The following is a 19,968-nucleotide window of genomic DNA, read 5'->3' as shown; positions in this document are numbered from 1 at the left end:
CTAGTGTGATGGATTTACAGTGACGACGCGGTGTTGTGAGCTGTGAGTACAATGTCTGACAAACAGTCACGACACGACAGTGATGCAAAATCGCATCAAGGTCGCCGGAGCTCATATCACACGAGGAGTGAGGCGAGCTTCAGTACGGCGTCCTCTGGCCTCAGTGAAGCCCGCCGCCGAGCTGCGCTAAGCAAGCTCCAGGCGGAACAGGTCCAGCGCGCCGCCGCCGCCAAGGCTGAGCTGGCCCGGCGTCAGGCGGAGGCGCAGGCGGAGCAAGCCCGACAACAGGCAGAGCAGTCCCGGCGGCAGGCGGAGCAGGCGGAGGCGCAGGCAGCGCTGCAAGCTCAGGCGGCGATGGATGAAGCTGAATACCGTCAGCTGGAGCTGGAGCTGCTGGAGCAGGAGGAGCGGGGTTCGCAGCACCCTCGTTCTTCCGCTGCACCATCCGTCGCCAGACTACCGGTGGTTGCAACTGAGCCACCGGCACCGGTGGACGTGTCTCGACAGACGGACGAGTCAGTCACGCGCACCCGACAGTGGCTGGCTCAATCTCAGCTGCATGTGCCGCCAGTGGATACGGCTCCTGTCGGCACCCTGCCTCCACCTGCGGTGCGGCTGCAGCACCCGTCCCGTGACGACACCAGAGCGGTCCCACATCTGCCGCGCATCACGCTGGAGAAGTTCGGCGGCTCTGCCATCGAGTGGCCGCGGTGGATAGCCCTCTTCAAGGCGCTAGTGCACGACCGCGCCGACCTCACCGACGTAGAACGGCTGACCTACCTGCAGACTCACCTGACGGGACCGGCGAGAGAGTCTGTGCGCGGCATGCTCTGCGACGCCAGTCTCTACAGCACCGCCCTGTGTGAGCTGGAGCGAGAGTTTGGTGACCCGTCCCGTGTGATACACGCCACGATGAAAAGACTGCTCACATCGCGGCCGGTGAAAGATGGCGACCTGTCAGCGCTGACAGAGCTGTCTCGTGAGCTCCACACCGCGGTGAGCGTCCTACAGTGTCTGCACTACGAGCACGACCTCGCTGCCGCCACGAACGTCACCGCTGTGACTGGGAAGCTACCAGCCTCCCTCGCCTGGAGGTGGGGCGAGCACATGGTGGAAAACGGCATCACTCGTCCGACGCTCGTCGATCTCGACGAATGGCTTCGCCGTCATGTGTCAGCTGGTCGGTTGGCCTTGAACGTGACCACCAAGCAGCTGATGAAGGTCGAGGCTAATGACGCTGAGTGCCGCCCGAGACGCGTGTTTACCACCGCGTCGGCGCGGCCCACGCCGGCGCACACTGGTCGGAAACGCTCCAGCGAGAGGCCAGCGGCCTTTCCGCAAAAGTTTTTTGCTTGTTATTCCACAACTAGTGAAGCAAACTTCATAAAACTTTGCATACCTTCTCTGTAATATGTAAGCTATCATTTGGATGTCAAGCACTAAATATATGACGTGAATCTGTTAAGTTATTACGTCATAATTGAGTATAATACAGGATCTAGCACCACTTTAAGTCAACAAGGGAAGTTGGGAGCTGCTATTCGGGCACCGGGAATGGTTTCATGCACTCCTTGCAAGGTCCAGTGCTTGACTTTAGCATTGTCGACTTTGCGTGACGTCATTTATGACGTCACTAAGGCCATGTAAGTTGTTCGTCAATAACTCCTGATCAGATGGAGCTAGAGAGTCGGGAAAGCCACCATTGGACTCAGGAAGACCTGCCGAATCGAATGATATGCGATATGACCTCCTTCAACCATTTTCGTGACCTGAGGGGCTCCGACCTGACCTTGACCCGAGGTTGATGATGCAACCCCCCTAAGGTTTTTCGCGAATAACTCGCGTAAAAAGCGGCCGATCGCGACGAAACTTTCAGTACCCTTGCATTGATCAATTTTACACCTACCCTGAAAATTTCATGACCCTGACCCCAATGACCTTTGACCTGTGACCTCTTTTCCGTGACCATGTTTGGCCGAAATCGCGATTCGGCGTATATCGGCTCGCATTAGCCGCGCGTTTGCAAGCTTTTCGTGGTTTCAAACGTTCAAACATGTGATTTGATGTTGCTCCCATACATTAGGATGGGTGTCAAGGTCACCTGAAGGTCAGGTCATTGACCTTTGGTGACCTCGGGTGACCTGGTTTCACTTTTTCGAGTTTTACATGTTTCTAGGCTAGTTTTTGAGCTGAATTCTAATTTAGCAACCATTTGAACATTTACGAAGTAGTTTTGGCGCCTTCGTATAATGTTACGAAGCTGTCAGAGGCGGCTGACACGTATTACGAATACCCGTCACAACCCCTACCGGTTGACCTGACCTGACCTGACCCGACCTGGTCTAAATGCTTAAAGACATCATCTCTGATCAAAACTAATACGATATTCGTGATCAGCACCCCGGAAAACCACATAGCAGCCACAATTTACAACTTTCTAACAGGTCCCGATTTTCCCGGTTTTCGGGTCATTGACCTGACCTGGAAGGTCACCGATGACCTAGGACCTTAAAGTTGGGTATCATCGGCTTCCTCTTGTGACGGGCAACACGCTCGTTTTTTCCGCGAGGCTCTAGCTCGATCAGGGGCCAAACGCGAGGGGGGTCGTACCACCCCTCCCCCTTGTGCCGTCGAAGGACGCAAAATGGCCTGTGCCGGCGAGGGTTAAGTTGACTTCACCCGAACACCAAGTATAGCATTCAACGCGCCTGAGCTAGACAAACACGATTATGCCAAAATCGCGGCAGTGCGACCATTTTTGGCAAAGTAATTAACCTAAAACCGAGCCCGTGCCTTGTGGCACTTACCTGACCTAAGAGGTCACTGGCTGACCTAAGACCTAAAAATCGGGTAGTACCTAATTTTTGCGTCTTATAACGGCACACAAGCTTGTTTTTTTCCGCGAGGCTCTAGCTCAATTAGTGGCGAAACGGCGAGGGAGTTGTACCAACCCTCCCCGGTCAATGTAGAAAACCAATCGGTCCGGCCAGGGTTAAATACCGGAATTGTATCTAATGTAAAAAGACGGCCCAAGGTAACCCGACGTCAGTAACATGTGTCCTATATTTGCAGCGTCTTATATTCACGAAGGTTTCAATTTCCACTTTCTTCAGCCGAGTGATGGTTGTCAATAGCAAGGCTCTCTGAATGCAAGCCGTAATCGCCACGCAATATGTGGAAGGCTTTTGATGTCAATACATACATAAATGCATGCATACATAAAACGCGCTTTTCACAAAATTCATAAACTCAAGCGCATCTGTTTTTAATGACCAGTCAACTACGCATGGATGCGTGCAGGCCACACAGGTCAGCGTAAGCCGGGCGCGGCGGCCGAGCCGAAACTGGGGCGGGGCGGGCGGTAGTTGGGTAGGAAGAGCGGCTCCTGCAAATTTTGCGCAAATATGCGCAGTTAGCTTTTATGTTGCCCTGGTATAGATTTAAATCCTACTTCATCTCACAAAAAATCAGAGTGGAACTAGATGGGACTACCTGTTGTTTCCTTACCTAAACTTTGCAGTTATATTCCAGAATCACTGTAGGAGAGCCTTCATGAAAAAGCTATAGTACATCTTAGTTAGGGAAAAAGTATACCAAAAATTTTGCACTGACCAGTCGGCAACTTCATATCGAACATTTTGATGCATAATATGTGGGATTTCAATTTGGTGTCTATCAGCAATAAGACTCTGAATATCCGGCTCAAGAAACCTCTTGCTCCGCGTCAGTTTCCGAGTTCTGGGATACCCCATCTTGGGGGGCTGATTACAGCTATTTTTGGTCACCCGGATTAGTTTTTTTGGCCTAAGTATAATAATTTGATCAATTTCAAATCGATCTATATAAAAAATAATCCGAAACTCCGGAATCGCCCGTGGCCTCTCGTGAGGGCGTTTCCGACCAGTGTGCGGCGGCTGTAAAGCGGGAGAGGACAGCTGCCATAAAGTCATCAGCGGACGGACACAGTGACTGGTGTACCATGTGTCAGCAAACACACGAGCTCCAGCACTGTGACGAATTTCTCGCGCTGACTGTGAGTGAGAAGGCAGAGTTCGTCGGCAGAAACGGACTGTGCTTTAACTGCCTGGGCCGCGATCACATCAGCGCCACGTGTCCCAGTGATGCACGATGTGACGCGGAGCACTGCGGCAGGCGTCATCACACGCTGTTACACAATGGAGGACGAGTGTTTCCGCTGCGCGATTCCGATGATAGTACGCCGTCATCTGCCAAACAGGTCGGCACCGCATCGGCCGAGCCTCGCAGTGATATTCTCCTGCAGGTGGTGCCCATCACCGTAAATGGGCCGGCAGGTAGCCGCACCACGAACGCGCTCCTGGATCTCGGGAGTCAGATCACACTGATCACCGACGACCTGTGTGACCGACTCGGCATCTCGGGGCCCACCGACAAATTGGTGCTGAGTACGCTGAGTGGGACCCACACGACGACGTCACGACGCGTATCCTTCGCCGTTGAGGCCGTGGGCGGCGACGGCAGGGCACACCGTATACGAAACGCCCAAACGACGCCGACACTAAACGTGTCAAGCAAGGTCACGGACTTCACGGTAACAAAGGAGAAATGGCCACATCTGGCGGGCCCAGATGTCCCCAGCGCCACCCACGGCCCGTTGGAGGTGCTCCTGGGAACCGACGTCATCGAACTGATCGTGCCCCGTGACGTGATTGAGGGGCCGCCGGGAACGCCGTGCGCCGTAAGAACGCTCTTGGGATGGACGGTGACCGGGCGGGCGTCGGAACGCTCGGTGCTCGATGATGGTGAACACGTTGTGAATCACGTAGGTGTCAATGATAGAACGAGCGCAGTCGTTGACCTTCACGCCCAGGACTCAGCAGAGACGACCAGGTGGTGTCACACAGCCGAGCCGCCGAGCCCGGCCGACATCTGCAGCAGAGACGGCCCAGGGACGGATCTCGCCCCCGGCGGACCACTGATAAGAGGTCCAGCCGCGCGGGCCGGCCCGGCCGCCCTCTCCGGCGACGAGACGAGGGTGACAGCGTGCGTCACCGAGCGAGCGGAGCCGGTCGTAAACGGCAGTGACTCATCGTCCTGTCTTATGGACTCCGGCGGCCGGCTCAGAGGCGGTGGCAGACTGCGTCACGCCCAATTCGACCACGACACGACGCACCAGATCATCGACGGTAAAGCGACCATGGACGGGTTTACACGCGCCTGCATGACCAGCGGTGGCCGCCGCTGGAAGCGGAAGGACACGCGGCTGCAGGATCATTTCTGGCGACGCCGACGGCGAGAGCGTCTCCCCGCGCACGCCGACCGCGCAGTGTATGTCGATCATGGACACGACCGAGGTCAGGGTCGAAGAACCAGTGCGGCTGACCGACGGAGACGTACCGCGTGGACACCGGCCGATGGGACGAGCGGAGTGTATGACCCCGGTGTAGGCGGTCGTATCCGCGCCGTGGATGCGACGACTGCCACGCACTGGTCGTTACAGGCGGCCAGTCTCTCGTCTCTGCCGTCTCGAGTGCGACGGCGACGAACAGTAAACGGCCTCAGAGGGATAATGCGCGCGTGGGACGACTGAAGTGAGTCGTTTACGAGCGCTCTGAGCCGCCGAGCAGTGTCGTAGTCTGGACATCTATTAGTGTTTCCTGCGCCCGTCATTCGCGGTATAAACGCGTGCGTGTGTGAGCGTGTGAAAATGAGCCGCTCAGTCTGTCCTCTGCCAGTGGTCATTTGTGTTGAGTTCAGCCATTAGCTATCAGCTGTGAGCCGTGTGACAGTTCTTGGACGCGCTAGTAGTTTACGACCTTAGAGTGTAAGGTAGCAGTGTTAGATTAGTTTATGATACGCACCGTGTTAGCGCTATTGTACGTCCGCGTTTGTACACTTCGCCGCTTCGGTAACGTAATGTGTGTCGTGTTGTACATTGTGTGATGGGTGTTTGGTGTGTGTCGGCCATGTGACGGCAATGTCACTGCCGCCAATGCCTCTCGGCCCAGCGTGCGTAGTTTACGACATGCGTCAGTGTGTGACGGCACCCGGCTGCCGAGACCGCGCCGTCACCAGTTTTATGACTGGGTGATTGTTGGCGGGGATAATGCCTGCCTCAGTCAGACATTGTGTAGTGCGGAATGTGCATTGTATGTGAGTGTATGTATATCGCGCATGTTGAACGGATCGTTACGAGTGTGTGCGTGCGTACGGGACGCTTGAACGATTGCTCGCTACTTGTTGGATTTTCCGCGGATGATCGCGAAAAACCGGGCCGGCTATGTTAGCGAGCAAATAGGCATTTTGGATATCTTCGCAAAGACGGCCGGCGCTCGGAGCGCGGCGGTCGGTCCGCCGCGCCACGCCGCTCACATATGTGTCATCTGGCCCCTGTCCTGGTTCTCATGCCCACGTGTTGTGCGTACCACGAGGGCTGAGACGGGACGGGGGCCTGACAGTCTTCGACGAGACTCCACCGGTGCGCGACGGCCCGGTGCACGACGTGGCCGACGTGGCCTTACGTACGACGCGGCCGACGTGGCCCTACGAGAACGATTCAGTGAACCGCATTTGTGACCGCCGTATTTTGTGCATTTTAATCGTTTCCGTTTCATTCAAGAATAGACTTTTACTTATATGAACAATAACTTTATGGTCCTCCGGGTGACGAAAGAGAACGAGTGAACGATCACGAGCACGCACGAACATTTCCGTATTGAACGGGTGAACTGTACGTTTCTCACGAACAGACCTCTTCCATCCACTACCGTTATCCTTCCGGGATTTAGCTGCAATTTTGATCAACTCAAGTCAAGTCGTAGGTGGTGAGTGGTTCCGAATGCATTCTGAAGGTGCCGAGTCTGCACGGGCTGTCCAATGGTGGGTCGGTTTGACGGTTCAACCACCGAGCCACAGCAGTCGGCAGGTCACGGTCGGTTGGAGTCGATGGGAATACCAACGGAAGCGGCTGGCCCTGTCCGGCGCGCGGGGCGTCGGGCCATGATCCCCGGGCGTCGCACCATGAGTTCCACCTCGGGGCAATATTTGCCGGCGGGCAGAGCGAGATAGCGTGTTTGGTCGGCGGGTGGCAGCGCCGGGTCAGGGGGCAGGTGGCGCCGCACGTGTGAGGTGTGGAGGTGTTGGCCGCGCCGGCGGCGGCACCGCGCCGCTGTTTGGCAAAGATAGCCGCCCGGCGACGATCACTGGTCCCGTGCAGCTGTTCGTGGGGCGGCGGCGCCCGGGCTGCACCGGCCCGTCCCGGCCTGACCCGGCCTGGCGCCGCCGTGTTTACACGATCGCTGAGGTGTTAATGGACGCCCTGAATCGGCTCCATGCACCGTCTAGGTCGATTGAGACGTCTGCGCCGGCTTTGTTGTTATGGAGCCGCAGCTTTTGTTCCAGCTTTTAGTATCCCTTGTGGTCGGCATCCTTTAAAATAGCCGTCAATCTCTGATTTGATGGGGTTTTGTTCTGGTCGGCGGCACGATGGCGTTTTACTTTATCAGCGGATCGTGGCGTTTTTTGGCGCCGGTTTATATGGGCGTAGTTTCGTCAGGGCAGAGGCCGGTTCTCTCCGTTCACTTCTTTACAGCTCTGTCCCATTAGGCGCCCCACCCCTTCATTGATCGACACAGACAAAGGTGGAGACCCGCGCACCTCGCCGGCCATTGTTATCGTGCGTCCGTAACGACGGCGACTCACGCCTCGAGTACTGCTGTCAAAGGTGGGCCAGCGCCCGGTTTGTGTTTGCCACGCTGTAAGTTGTTAAATGGCCATGCAGTCTTGTCCCTCAGACAATAATTATTTAGGCCCATGCACCACCCGGCATTGTAGGGTGAACGCGACACCCGGCGTGAGATGGGGTGTGGGGATTGCCTCCTAACCCGCACGATAAAGAACCCATGGTGTAGTTCGTGAAGAGTAGGCCATGTGCCGGCACCATGGCAAAATTAATCCCAAATCAAATTTATTGTCTTGATGGAGGACAAAATGGTATCTTAACAACCCTTTAAAGTAACTATAACGTAAAACTAATTCTAACAGTAGGTTAAGTAAGTCCCAGGATCCCACTCACCTCCCAAGAAACCCACAACGCGTTACCGAGCACTTTAAAGGTCAAAATTTTAGAACTCACACACTAATTGAAGTAAATGAGCACTTGCAATATCAAAATTCAAGCAATTCGATATTTTTCTAGCAAACAGATTCCTTACAGGCGGCCGAATGTCCAACGGACAGGGACGCCTTAACCCTCGCCCGTAAACGGCGATCTGCCACCTTCGCCCATGCAGGGGGGGGGGGGGTTGGTGCGACCCCCCCTTGGCGTTTGAAAACGGAGCGTCGTAGAGCTTAGCGGAAAAGACCAACGGATTGCTCTCAACGAGATCTCGCGATTGGTGGTATATTTTTTGGTCCTAGGTCAACATTTGACCTACTTTTGACCGGTCAAAGGTCAAATTTTCGGAAAAATAGACTTTTTTCAACTTTCCGCGGCGATTGCGGCAAAACGGTGGGAGATATCGACTTGAAACCTTCACTATCGTGTTCCTTGATCAATTCTCTATCGTTTGGTATGTATTTCGTTTCCCTAGCTCTAAAAATGGCGCGTTGGGAGCGCCGGAAGTCGGCAAGGTCACAGTCGGCGGCAGAAATTCGAAAAATCAAAATTTAAATTTATGAAATCTGATTGTATTTTTGGATTTGGGAGGTCCATTTGCTCCCTATAGAAGCTAATATTGCTGCATATTCCCATTGAGGTGACAAGAATTAGCAAAATAGTGGTTCGGGCGCTTTTCAAAAATAGTACCGGACGCTGTTCCTCTTGTGACGTCATAGCTCCGTGACCTGACCTGACCTGGTCAAGTTTCTTATACCATATGATAGCCAATACTTGCCCCAACATGCATGGGAAGTTTCATCACGATCCATCAACCGATGTCCGTACCACCGGCAGGAAACCTCGGGCGTTGGCACTCAGTTTGTGAAAATCCGGCCGGAGGCTGTTCCCTTTGTGACGTCATAACTCCGTGACCTGACATGACCCGGTCAAATTTTTTTATGAAAAGATGCGCAAGGTTTGCCCCATAAGGTACCCAAAATTTGGCGGCGCTGCGCGCCGCCGTTTTTGCACTATTTCCGAAAAACCTCAGGGGGGGGGGTTGCACCAACCCCCCCCCCTACATGGGCGAGGGTTAAAACCTCATTTTCACTCACTCACACACTTGCCACGCTGTGTGTTGTCCGCTGTGGCCCGCTCCCAGTCTGCAGTCCAGTTGCCGGCGGCTCACACCCTCGCTGGGTCGCGGAGGAACATGACAGCCAGCCCGGGCGGCCGCGGGTTTGATAAGTGGCGCCCGACAGGCTGGCATGCGGCCTGCTCGAGCTCAATTAGCGGCAGCGATCGTCATATCTGTCACAAACCGTGCCGCGCGGGAGCGAGCCGGAAGGCCGGCGCGCGGCGTGCACTATCAATCCGGCTGGAGAGCGCAAAAACAGCGCGACATGGCCCCATTAGGCGGCTGGCGGCGGAGAGGAGCCATCGCTCCCCTCAGAGGGCTCTCGGGACGCGCCGATCTGTCTCCCGAGGAGGTGCATGAGCGACCGAGGCAGTCAGTCGCGCGACGAGAGATGGACTGCTCGTCACGGCGACGGAGACAGGCAGTCGCCGGTGCGTGCGGCGCACCGTCGTCGGCGCGTGTTTTTAAACACGAAGGCGCGTTTAGGAACATGCAGACAGCTACTACCGACAGACATTTTGACGGTTATTATCCAAATAGACTTTTTATGGAACGGGTTTCGATGACTGGCTCCCGAACGACTGGAACTAATTGCTCTCGGTTCACGTGCGGTGGGCAAACAGCGTTTGCTTTATTGATTTATTGTTGGAATTGATGCACCCAAATCACGCGATTTGACTGGACGTGCAAGCCCGTAGGGTCCACTGAAAAGACATGCAATTCGTGTCCACGACCAATGATTCAGCATAAGTATGCATATCGAAATGTCCCAAATGGCTAAAAGTCATTGTGGGGAGTAAATTATAGCCTACGTTGCCGTAGAACCCACATTAAACTTGGGTCGATCAGCCTTTGTGATTAGGCAACCGCATTTCTCGTCGTAATATGTAATAACGTATGCGTAAATTATCGTTTCTCATGTTTCTGTCAAGATTGAGTGTTTATCGCCGCCCGGCGTTTCCACCATATACTTGTATGATGTATCTCATTTTCGTGACTCTCCCACACGTCTTTGCTGTAACGATCGTTTCTTATTCAACAGCTAGTTCAACAGCCCTCCCTGCTTTCTTCCACAACTTCCGGGCTAGTTCAACGGCCCATGTCTTACCACTCGTTGCTTGACCCACGTCTGCTGTTCTTTCCTCAGGCCAGTACCGGTCGCCACGTATCACGGAGCACCCTTCGGACACGATCGTACCCAGAGGAGACCCGGTCACTCTCAACTGCAAGGCCGAGGGCCGGCCATCGCCGAAGATCCTCTGGTTCAAGGATGGCCAGGAGCTCAACCTCGGTCCGTCGCACCGGGTCACTCTACCCGAGGGAGCGCTGTTCTTCCTCACCGTGCAGCAGAATAAGAAGGAGAACGACGCGGGCGTGTACTGGTGCGTGGCGCGCAATGAGGCCGGCCAGGCACGCAGCCACAACGCCACACTCAAAGTCGCAGGTGAGTTCATCTTCTTGGGTGCGCTACTGAGAGGAGCATGGAAGTTTTGATGTGATTGATAACATTCCATTGATTATGTCCAATGGATTCATGGTGGGTCATTCGCAGGCATGCTTTAAGTGCCTTGCAAAGTATTGAAAACATTCTTGTGAATGTATGCATTAGGTCGATAATTGACTAAGTAAACTAGGAAGGGTTGCCGGGAGTTAAAAACATTCGTTTGTGAGCAGGTGTGCCGGTCAATTTTATTTGGCTACAGCGCCAAGCTGCATGCTTGACTAAGCCTCGACATCCAACTCCACCGGTCGAACAAACTTGCGGTGTTGTCCGCGCTCCCGTGCGTTTAAAACACGTTTTCTCACACGCTGGTGCTCTTGTTTTCGTGTTTTCGGGACCGCCCACGGGACCCGACAAATGCCCGCGGCCGGACGGAGCTGCGTGCGGCGTAACGGTGTGACGTGACGGACCATCAGTCACGGTGTGCTGGGAGTGACCGCCGGCCGTGACGCGGCCGGACGGACCGTGACGCCGGCCACCCCGACCCCCTCCGTGGACCGCCGGGTCACCGGGGTCCCTCAGGGGTCCACCTTCGCTCCAACGGTGATGTGTTTGTCGAGTCAACACGACCGGCGGCCGTCTGGCCGGCGACCGTTCGCACGTGGGAGAGATCAACTCGGCCACCACCTGACTGGCTTTGTGTGCCGGACTGGCCTCGCGGAGCGCACACAAGACAGAATGGCCGAGTCCAGGCTGCAGTGATTGTGGCGCTGCTGCGTGCTTTCGCCGGAAAAATCAGAGCCACTTTAGATGTTGATGTTCCTGAAAGCCACGTCCCTTTCCGGAAATTGGTATTGAATGCGCCCAGCTTAGATGCAATTCCATTTGTGGCGGGAATTTCGCTGATGTTCAGGCACGTCCGCGCCGCCGCCTGCATTCATGAACTTTATACAAAAGCGGCGCGGCCACGGCTGTCTATTTGTGAGATTGGCTACGTCGCCCTGCATGGCCGGAGCGCCTCTCAGATGGCTGAAATATCGGCGATGGGGCGCTGGGGCGCCAGCTCGGCGCCCGGCCGTCACCCCGGGCTGGCGGCGCCCTGCAGCGTCCGCCGCCGGGCCGCGCCGAGATCGTCACGTGACCGGCCATCCGTCACACCGTCACACGATCAAAGAAGCCGCCGCATCTGCCGGAGCCCGATCGCGTTTCATCGCCGGCCAATGAAGGATGGCTATCGCCCGCGCCGTTCATCAATCGACTGTGCAAAAACTCGGCCGGCCGCCGGCGCTGGTGCCCGCCGGAGCGCGCTCGCGCCTTACGCAGGCCGCGCGCCCCCACATTGTTGTCGCGTTGCGTTTTTGCGCCCCATCGGTGGCACAGTGTCACCGTGAGCGATGGCGCTGCGGCAATCATCGCTCGGATCGGACCCGACTCACCCGGGTGCCATTAATATCGACTAATGAACGCGAACTGGGTGCGCGTTTACAGCGGAGCTGAGAGGCGGAAGAAGTTTTTGTCGGGTCGCGCTCGCGCCAGCTGACAGCTGCTGGTGTCAAGCAGTCGTGTTCTTGGTGTTGAAACAAACGCGACTAGGTTTCGGCCAGCCTACCGCCACCGGAGAAAACTGCGCCTGTGTTTGTCGGGCGAGCAAGGACACTGTTTTACGAGAGGGCAGGTCGGATGAAATACTGGCCTCGTAAGGACGTGTCTCAATTTAGTGCCGCTCCACGACAGGCCGTTCATTTCCCACATATGTGAGCGCCGCTCTTGCGCCGGCGGAGGCTGGCGGCGGAAAACCAAGGCCACTTATGCCACACGCAGACTCTCGAGTGACCGTATAGGACGCTCGGGGAGAGTCACATCACGGGTACCTAGATCACAGAAACGCCATGGATCGACGTCACGTCATCACATAAACGTTGTGCAAACCGTTAGACCATTACTCCAAGAGCACTCGTGTCACAAACAGTCACCAGAGCCACATACGGTAACATTTAGAGGGAACGTGCACGGCACCTGTGATGGTGAGGAAACCCCCGTGGAGAGGAGCCCCCACCCAGCCAGGAGAGCACCACGGACCATTTACACCGCCCGGCCGCCACATGCACCTCGTTTTTGCGAGGCGGGGCGGTCCCCATAAATTGGCAGCACTGTCCTCGCCGCATTACGGTCCGCTGCTGCCCCCGCCTCGCGGCCCCGCCGCCGACGTCGCCGGCGACGACGATATGGGCCGTGACCGGCGCCGAGTTGGCCGCATTCCGTACAGTGCCCGCGCCAGCAACGTCGCGTCTCCGCATCGGTCTGTGTTTATCGTTCTGAAGTGGAGGACAAATATCGTAATCAAGCAATTGATTGTCCAGTTATATAGCTCACTGTATCCGCAAGGATTAATGAACCTCTCCTGGTGAGCGAAACAGAGGTTATTCATGCAATGTTTGCAAGTAATAAAGTCGGTATATTTGAACGAGTACTATTACGCTACAATGTCAACTAAATCCAGATCAAATACCCAAACCCTGATGTCTGAGCTGAGGTCAGCACCTATTACCTCTGTCCCCAACGCCGCTGATAAAGCTTCCGTCCTCTTACCCTTGCCTCGTCGATAACGATAACCCAGTAGGTAGGTATACCTTCTTGGGCACGTGCTGACCGGTGATCTCACACCCAGCACGTTATACCGCATTGACGTTTCCTGGAACAAACACAGTTATCTGTGACATCATGGTGTGACACGCGCTCCCCGCGCCGATCCGGAGACGGGCCTTCCCACTTCCCAGTTTACCTCAGAGTCGCGGTGGAGCACCATTACCGACGCAACCACCTCCATCGCCGTCGAAATTCGTCCAACTCCTCAGGGAAGCTAGTCAGATAGGGGAGGGAGAAACTGCAGGGGAAGGTAGCTCCAGGAGCAACAGCGGAGGGGCGGCGGCCGGGCTCGTCGCTCCGCTCTATCGGCTCGATCTTGAGTCTGCTGTGTCTGGTCGCTGGGCGGGCCGCCGGCTGCGCGGGCGGTCGGGGCGGGTCCAGCCCTCCGACGTCGTCCCATTACAACCGGGGAGGATCTGTACCCAAATGACCGGGCCGCGTAACGCCGTCCTGTGAGCGGTGAATCATGGGCGCCCCGCGGCCGAGGGGTACACCGCAGCGGCCGCCGCCGCGCGATCGGGCTCCCTTTGTGCTCGGCAGGGAGCCAGTCAGGGGCGGATCGGCCCGGGCAGCGGTCCGGAATTCTGTTCTGAACGCGACTCGTAAACGGGGCGTCGTCGCGGCTGCCGCGGCTGGCAATGGCGGCTGAGATGGCTCGGTTTCCAGGCCGAAACACTCTCCGTAAGGGCGCTCGATCTGAGATCGGCTCTGATAAATTCGCTCCGAACGCCCGCCAGATAGCGGCGATGGCGCCGGCGATCGGAGAGCACGCCCACGCCACTGTCCTCCGATGTCCCAAAGTGTGATGGAAAGTGGTAATTTGCTCCAAAGCATGGCAAACTGAACATCAGGCTACCTCGGAAGCTGCAGCCGTGCCCTTCTAGGTAAATACATCAACGGTAGGTAACCCTTTCATTGTATTATGCATGCATGATACCGTGCTAATTTCTTCATTCTCCCATGGGTTCCTTCATAAACAAGCAAGTTTGTTTGATATAGAGGCTATATAATCACACGCTCATAAATTCAACCGCACAACTGGATGGCGTGAACCATCCTTTATCTGCAGTCATCCCCTCCATTTCCCGGCTCCTCCTCTGTTGCTCCCCGTCTGCCCGATCACCAGTCGACTCCATCTCGCTCCCTGCAGCCACCGCGGAGGGTCCGCCCAGGAGCTCTCCCCTCGCCCGGTCGCGTCTCGCGCACGACCGCTCTGAAAATTAGGTGACGCCCATCCGTGATATATGATGATTGGGCGGCACTGATCATTGATTGATCCCGATCAATGCCGGGCGTCCGTATCAGACGCTGACGCGGTCGTATCCGCGCCGCTAATGTCTCCGCCCCCAAGCTCCAGAAAATTGCGTCCTGTTCGTCTTTGGCGAGCGGGCGAATAGCAACTTTCTTGCCGACGCGGCGCAGGCTCAGAATAGAAATATCGGGTCTAAAGCGTAGGCGGGCTCGGTGTGACGAAAAATCCGGCGTTGAGCCGGCTTGCGGCTACCCACCCGGTCGGTAATTGCAATAAACGATGCAGCGGACGTCCAGAAACGTGTCGCCTCCGGGGAAAGATGATAATTATGTTGATGTATGGGATTAGTGGCTTCCGCGGAGCTCGGCTGGCTGGGCGGCCACGGTTGGCGTCGTGGAGACGCCCTTGGGAGGGTTTAGAAGTTAGCCGTGTAGCTCAAACAGCAGCAGTGCTGTTGAGCCCTATTTCCGGGGCTGCGATTTAGACCTGCCTCGTAGCCAAGCTGTGTTCTGAATACATTTTATGGTGGCAGGAATGGAGGTGCGTGGGAGATAACCACAGCTGGGCTGTTGCTGAGGCAGGGTGGTGTAGCTGCGAGTCTGTCAAGTTTTTGTCAGGTTGAAGGCTGCAGGAGGATTGATCGCCTTGTCTGCTGGTCATATCGAATGTATGAAGGTTTGACGTTGAGGCCATTTCTCTTCGCGTGGCCAACTTGTCGACGAGTCAAGGCTACGCGGCTGTCGTTTCATGAAAGCATCACAGAAATGCCGGTGCTGAAAAGTTTCAGGCAGACGCCCATCAGTGTTGGCTGAAGCGATGTCTTTGTCCTGCGGCCGCGGCATGCATCCTCCCATTTAACGACGGAGTCGAGATTCTCAGCTTAGCATTATTACCCAAGTTTATGGGCCGAATTCTTCTCTAAATTGAAAACTTGAGTCAAGATCGTGCTTGTGGTATTTAAGGACGTCGAAACTGGTCGGTTCTCCGGCAAATCTCACGAGAGATCAGACAAGTTCCGACATCCGACAGCTTCTCACAAAAAGTCAATTCCTTGCTTTTGTCCTCAAATCTCCGACGTCACATACAGCTGTAGTGTCACATTTGGAGTCTTCTCTGAAGTTTCTCGAACTGGCGACAGGCATAAGCAGCGTCTTCTCCGGCGCAGGCGGCCACGTGGCAGCGACTTGGACGCCAGCTCCGCGCTGTGACAGAGGTCACGCAGGTCAACGTCCACGTTGAGCTCGGTCTGCGTCGACTTTGTGGCCGCCGTCGCTCACTCGGTAAGCCGGTCAGGATTTGGCCGGTCGCGCTGGGCGCGGACGAGGTCGCCGGGGCACGCGCCGCGGGGCCTCGCGGGGTCCGCGGCGGTCGTTTCCGACCGATGAGAAGAGCGGCCTGTTTTGTATGAAAGATGCCAGCTGGAATGAGCGCATCTGTTGCAGGCGTATCCGAGGGTGAAGTTTTATGGTGCGGACCAAGGAAATTCACCACATTTCATCGATGCGCCCAACGAGCATTGTTCACTGCCCTCGCGGTCGTTTCGTATAAACGAAAAGACGACGAATGGAAACTCTGCCGGATAAAATGATAGAAAGGCGCACTTATGTCATCTTTATCGCCTGTGACCCGAATAGGAAGCTATGCATTTACCAGCGGTGCCAGCAACAAGGTCCGCTGGCTTATAGCTCTGTCTTACAGTGAGAATGGTATCCTCTAGCCGTACACGGCTCGACTCACGACTCTACTATCGCCATCACGACACGAAGCGTGGAGCAGTAGCTCAGGAGTATTTTTAAATTTGGCTGAGACACAAACTGGTAAGCACGCCGCAGTAAGCCGACAACAACCCAAAATCATCAGATTATGGTTCGTGGCACAGACAACGCCTTTCAGTGTAAAATGAAGCTATTAGCCGATATAGAGTCAATTTCATATCATGTTCTTCAAAAGTTACAACTCGGGATTTCTAGGCGAAATATGGTTAGGCAACAATGCTCGTGCCATGTAAGGCATATGTATACCGGCGAGGGACGAAGTCGAACGAACACCTTCCCAAGTTTCCACTGAGCCCGAAAAATGGCATGACTCAACACAGAGTTTCGAGCCTACCGATAAGTCCACGTCCTGGAATCCCACGCTCTTGACCTTCACGAAAAGCAGTAGGTAGTTTGAGCATGCAATGCACACGAGTGGCATGCATGGCTGCAACTTACCATACCCTCAGTGCTTACCACTGATCTCAACTTCAGAATGCATAACAGTTTTGTGAAAGTGGTAAATTATTTAGGCCTGAGAAGATGCGGTTGTAATGAACCCGAATAATAAATTATCTTCAAATAAATACATAATCAAATCATCAGTCCTACATCCAAAGTTTTTATAAGGATAATACCTATGTGTCTATGTTTATTATCTGCTATTGCGTCTTTATCCGTCAATTAAGTGCAAATCATTTCATACGATTGGAGCGCTATATTATTCCGGCGGGGATATAAATGATACAGGGGCCCACCCTTCACCCCACCCAGCTCCATCAGGAAGCAGGACTCGATAATTTCACAGTGTGTTTGATTGATGTTTCACATACATTACCCGTGGTCGATTGAAACGACAAACGTGATAAATGTTCAGTCCTGCGACTGATACGAAAAGGTACCTATTAACCAGCCACTTTTCATTTAACCTGCGTATAGAGATGACCTGACTACCTTTTATTGGGTGTCTGCTCGTTTATCCAAGTTTCTAAAAAAATCACCGTTAACTACAAAATGAACTTTGTTGAAACTATTTTGAATTTTATCAGCTCAAACTTTAAAACATTTTAACGCTGCTTGTTTGCATTTGCTACAATTGCTTACCTATTTATCAAAGCCAACCTTGTTTTGAATTATGCATTGTTTAACCAATTGCATCGCACAAACTGAAGCGTTCATGGGGACTCTACATAAGTAAGTCTGATAACTGTATACCTGTGTAAATCAAATAACTATCAGCAATATTCCCAGATCTGTGCTAGATCAAAAGTACGTTTTAAACATTTAGGTACCGGACGGATCCGAGGTTTTAGCCGTACGAAGTTCATCAACGGATTAAACGATCAAAAATGTTAAAAGCGTTTCTTCGCTATCACTTCTACCAAAGGCCTTTAAATTACGTGAAATATTAAACAACTGTGTAATCATGTATGAGGACAGAGTGATTTTAAACTGTTTTACAACTGCATTATATCGGAATTTACCGTAGTTGACAGGTCAATCGAGCTAGCGTACCGAGAAGCATTTGAAATGTCGTGACATCTACGGCAAAAGTCCCCACTGTGCTCTCAATCTCCATGGTCCCGTCGATTTGGGAGCATGCCTTTTTCATAGTGGATTTCAATATGTGCCGCCCGCGCACAAAAATCGCCGACGCTCCTCCACACTCCTCCATCTTCCTATGACTGCGCACGAGCCACGGCACATCGTGCCAGATTTCTACTTCATGCAAAGTTGCACGCAGAAATCAGACGCAAAACACGATCCCCGTGAGTTTATTTATTCGTTGTTTTACGATGGCGCTGGTGTAGCTGCGGTACTGCGGCTATCGTGACGCACATCGGCGGCAGATATGGTCTAAACACGGCGCAGCTCAATTAGGGCTCGGCGGGATTCTGCGCCGAATTCGCCGCGTCCCGCTGGGGTAACTGACGGCGCCCCGCCAATCAAAACGCGCTGTGCGGGCCACCCGGTGGGTAGGTGAACAAAAAACTCAACGAACTCGCGCGCCCGTGACGCGTCCCGTGCCGGCCGGCGTAGCGCTGGAGCCCACCCCCTGACCTGTCCACTTCTGAGCGCCAGGTAAGACAGACCCCCTTCGGCGCTGCCATGTTCCTAACGCAAACTCAATGTCCAACACATGCCTGAGATTCGTCACGCTTCTGACACTGATATCCATCGTACAGACTGACAGTTTCATTGTGGCTAACGGTATGCGGCAGAAAAAAATGAATGAAGCTTGTCAACCAGAAACCAAGGGCGCCGGCTGACATTTTTGCCGTTATTTTGCAGACACTTGGCGGCTGTCTTCAGGTCTCGCGGCATTCGATTCAACTGATTGAATGAGATTGTATTGATCGGATAGAGGGATTATTGCGGCGAAGCTGCCGGACACCCCTGACCGTTGGTCGTCCTGCTAAAAAACAATGGGAATTATGAGCCCCGGGTGCGCCGGAGAACGACCGCGGCGCTGTAACGACCGTGTTTGACGGCGCTGGTGCCGTATGGTGCGCGGCACCTGACGCAGAAATGCTGAAAGCATTCAGTTGAATTATGCACCGTAGTGGGCGCGTAATTTCAGAAAAGCTTCATCGCCGCTAAATTTAGTGGCGGCCATTGCACACGACCTACCGCGCGGCTTACGACTGGAACGGCTCGGCTGGCGAGGGTTGAGCAGCGGGGCTGGGTGGGGTTGACCGCACGCCTCAGACCATTCGCTGGAACACTGCGGTGACGCTGCACGCTGCGGATACTGCGTTCCTAGCGCACGCGGATTCGTCATCTGGCCGGCTGCGAGTTACGAGCCTGTAAAGTCGGCCGGACATTTCTGTAACATCTTAGGTCGCTCGTTACTGCCACCTCTGCCGCCGGTTTACGAGCCAGTGCGGAGCGCGGCCTGGCGACGCTTCCACGACGTCCGCGACGGCGCGGCCTGCGTCCGCCGCGACGCTCTGACATCCCCTCCCCGCCGGCGCCGACGGCCGAATAATCCGGCCCCGTGGGAACGTTTGCCATGGCCCCGACGCGGTCCATTGGTGGGGATTTGTCGTGCCAAAGAAGGCGTAACCGGAGCAGCCGACCGCCGCCGGCTTGGGGCGCGGGAGGCCGGGGTCGGAGCGACAGGACCAGTGATGAGGACCGCCGCGCCGGCCACCCCGGGTGGGCCGCCACTACCGCCGCCGCCGCGCCGCACACAGCCGCTATCCGGGTTCAGAAGTGGCCAATACCCTAATTTTCGACAAATTTTAAAGCGTGATTTTCTCACATTTTCTGGTCGTAAATTGATCAGACTGTATAAAATCTCATCCAGAAAAAAATATTACTCATTCTGGCACAGATTGGTGGGCTCCCAAAGTACACCGTTTTGTTTTGCTCCGTGAGACCGAACTTGTGCTGCGATTTTCATGTAAATGTTGACGAGTCTCCTGTCATATTCTTTGCTTGAACATGCGTAAGTAAGATATCAGCTGAAAGGGGAAAATGTGCGGAATCCATTGGTAACAAAAGTGCATCTAAAAAACTTCCCACTCAGTTATTGTAAGCTAATTGTTGCACACTTGCACAAAGCAGAAGGGCTTGAGGATTTCAATATTTACATAGGCCTACCAAAAAACGCACAGCGTGCTTCACATCGAGACAACGTCCATAACATTTACCGTA

At 54.5% G+C, this 19,968-nt stretch overlaps 1 protein-coding gene across 1 annotated transcript in view; it reads left to right on the top strand.

Moving 5' to 3' along the window:
• Nucleotides 1–19,968, top strand: part of LOC122380822 (roundabout homolog 2-like) — a 95,659-nt gene that overhangs the window by 45,188 nt on the left and 30,503 nt on the right. Inside the window, exon 2 of the mRNA XM_043364308.1 lies at nt 10,363–10,659. Within this exon, the coding sequence (XP_043220243.1) occupies nt 10,363–10,659 (297 nt within the window). The remainder of the gene's footprint in view (nt 1–10,362; nt 10,660–19,968) is intronic.

Source organism: Amphibalanus amphitrite, unplaced genomic scaffold (genome assembly GCF_019059575.1).
Source record: "Amphibalanus amphitrite isolate SeventyFive unplaced genomic scaffold, NRLGWU_Aamphi_draft 000107F_arrow, whole genome shotgun sequence".
In the NCBI taxonomy this organism is placed as follows: domain Eukaryota; kingdom Metazoa; phylum Arthropoda; class Thecostraca; order Balanomorpha; family Balanidae; genus Amphibalanus; species Amphibalanus amphitrite.
This window is presented reverse-complemented; position numbering and strand designations above follow the sequence as displayed.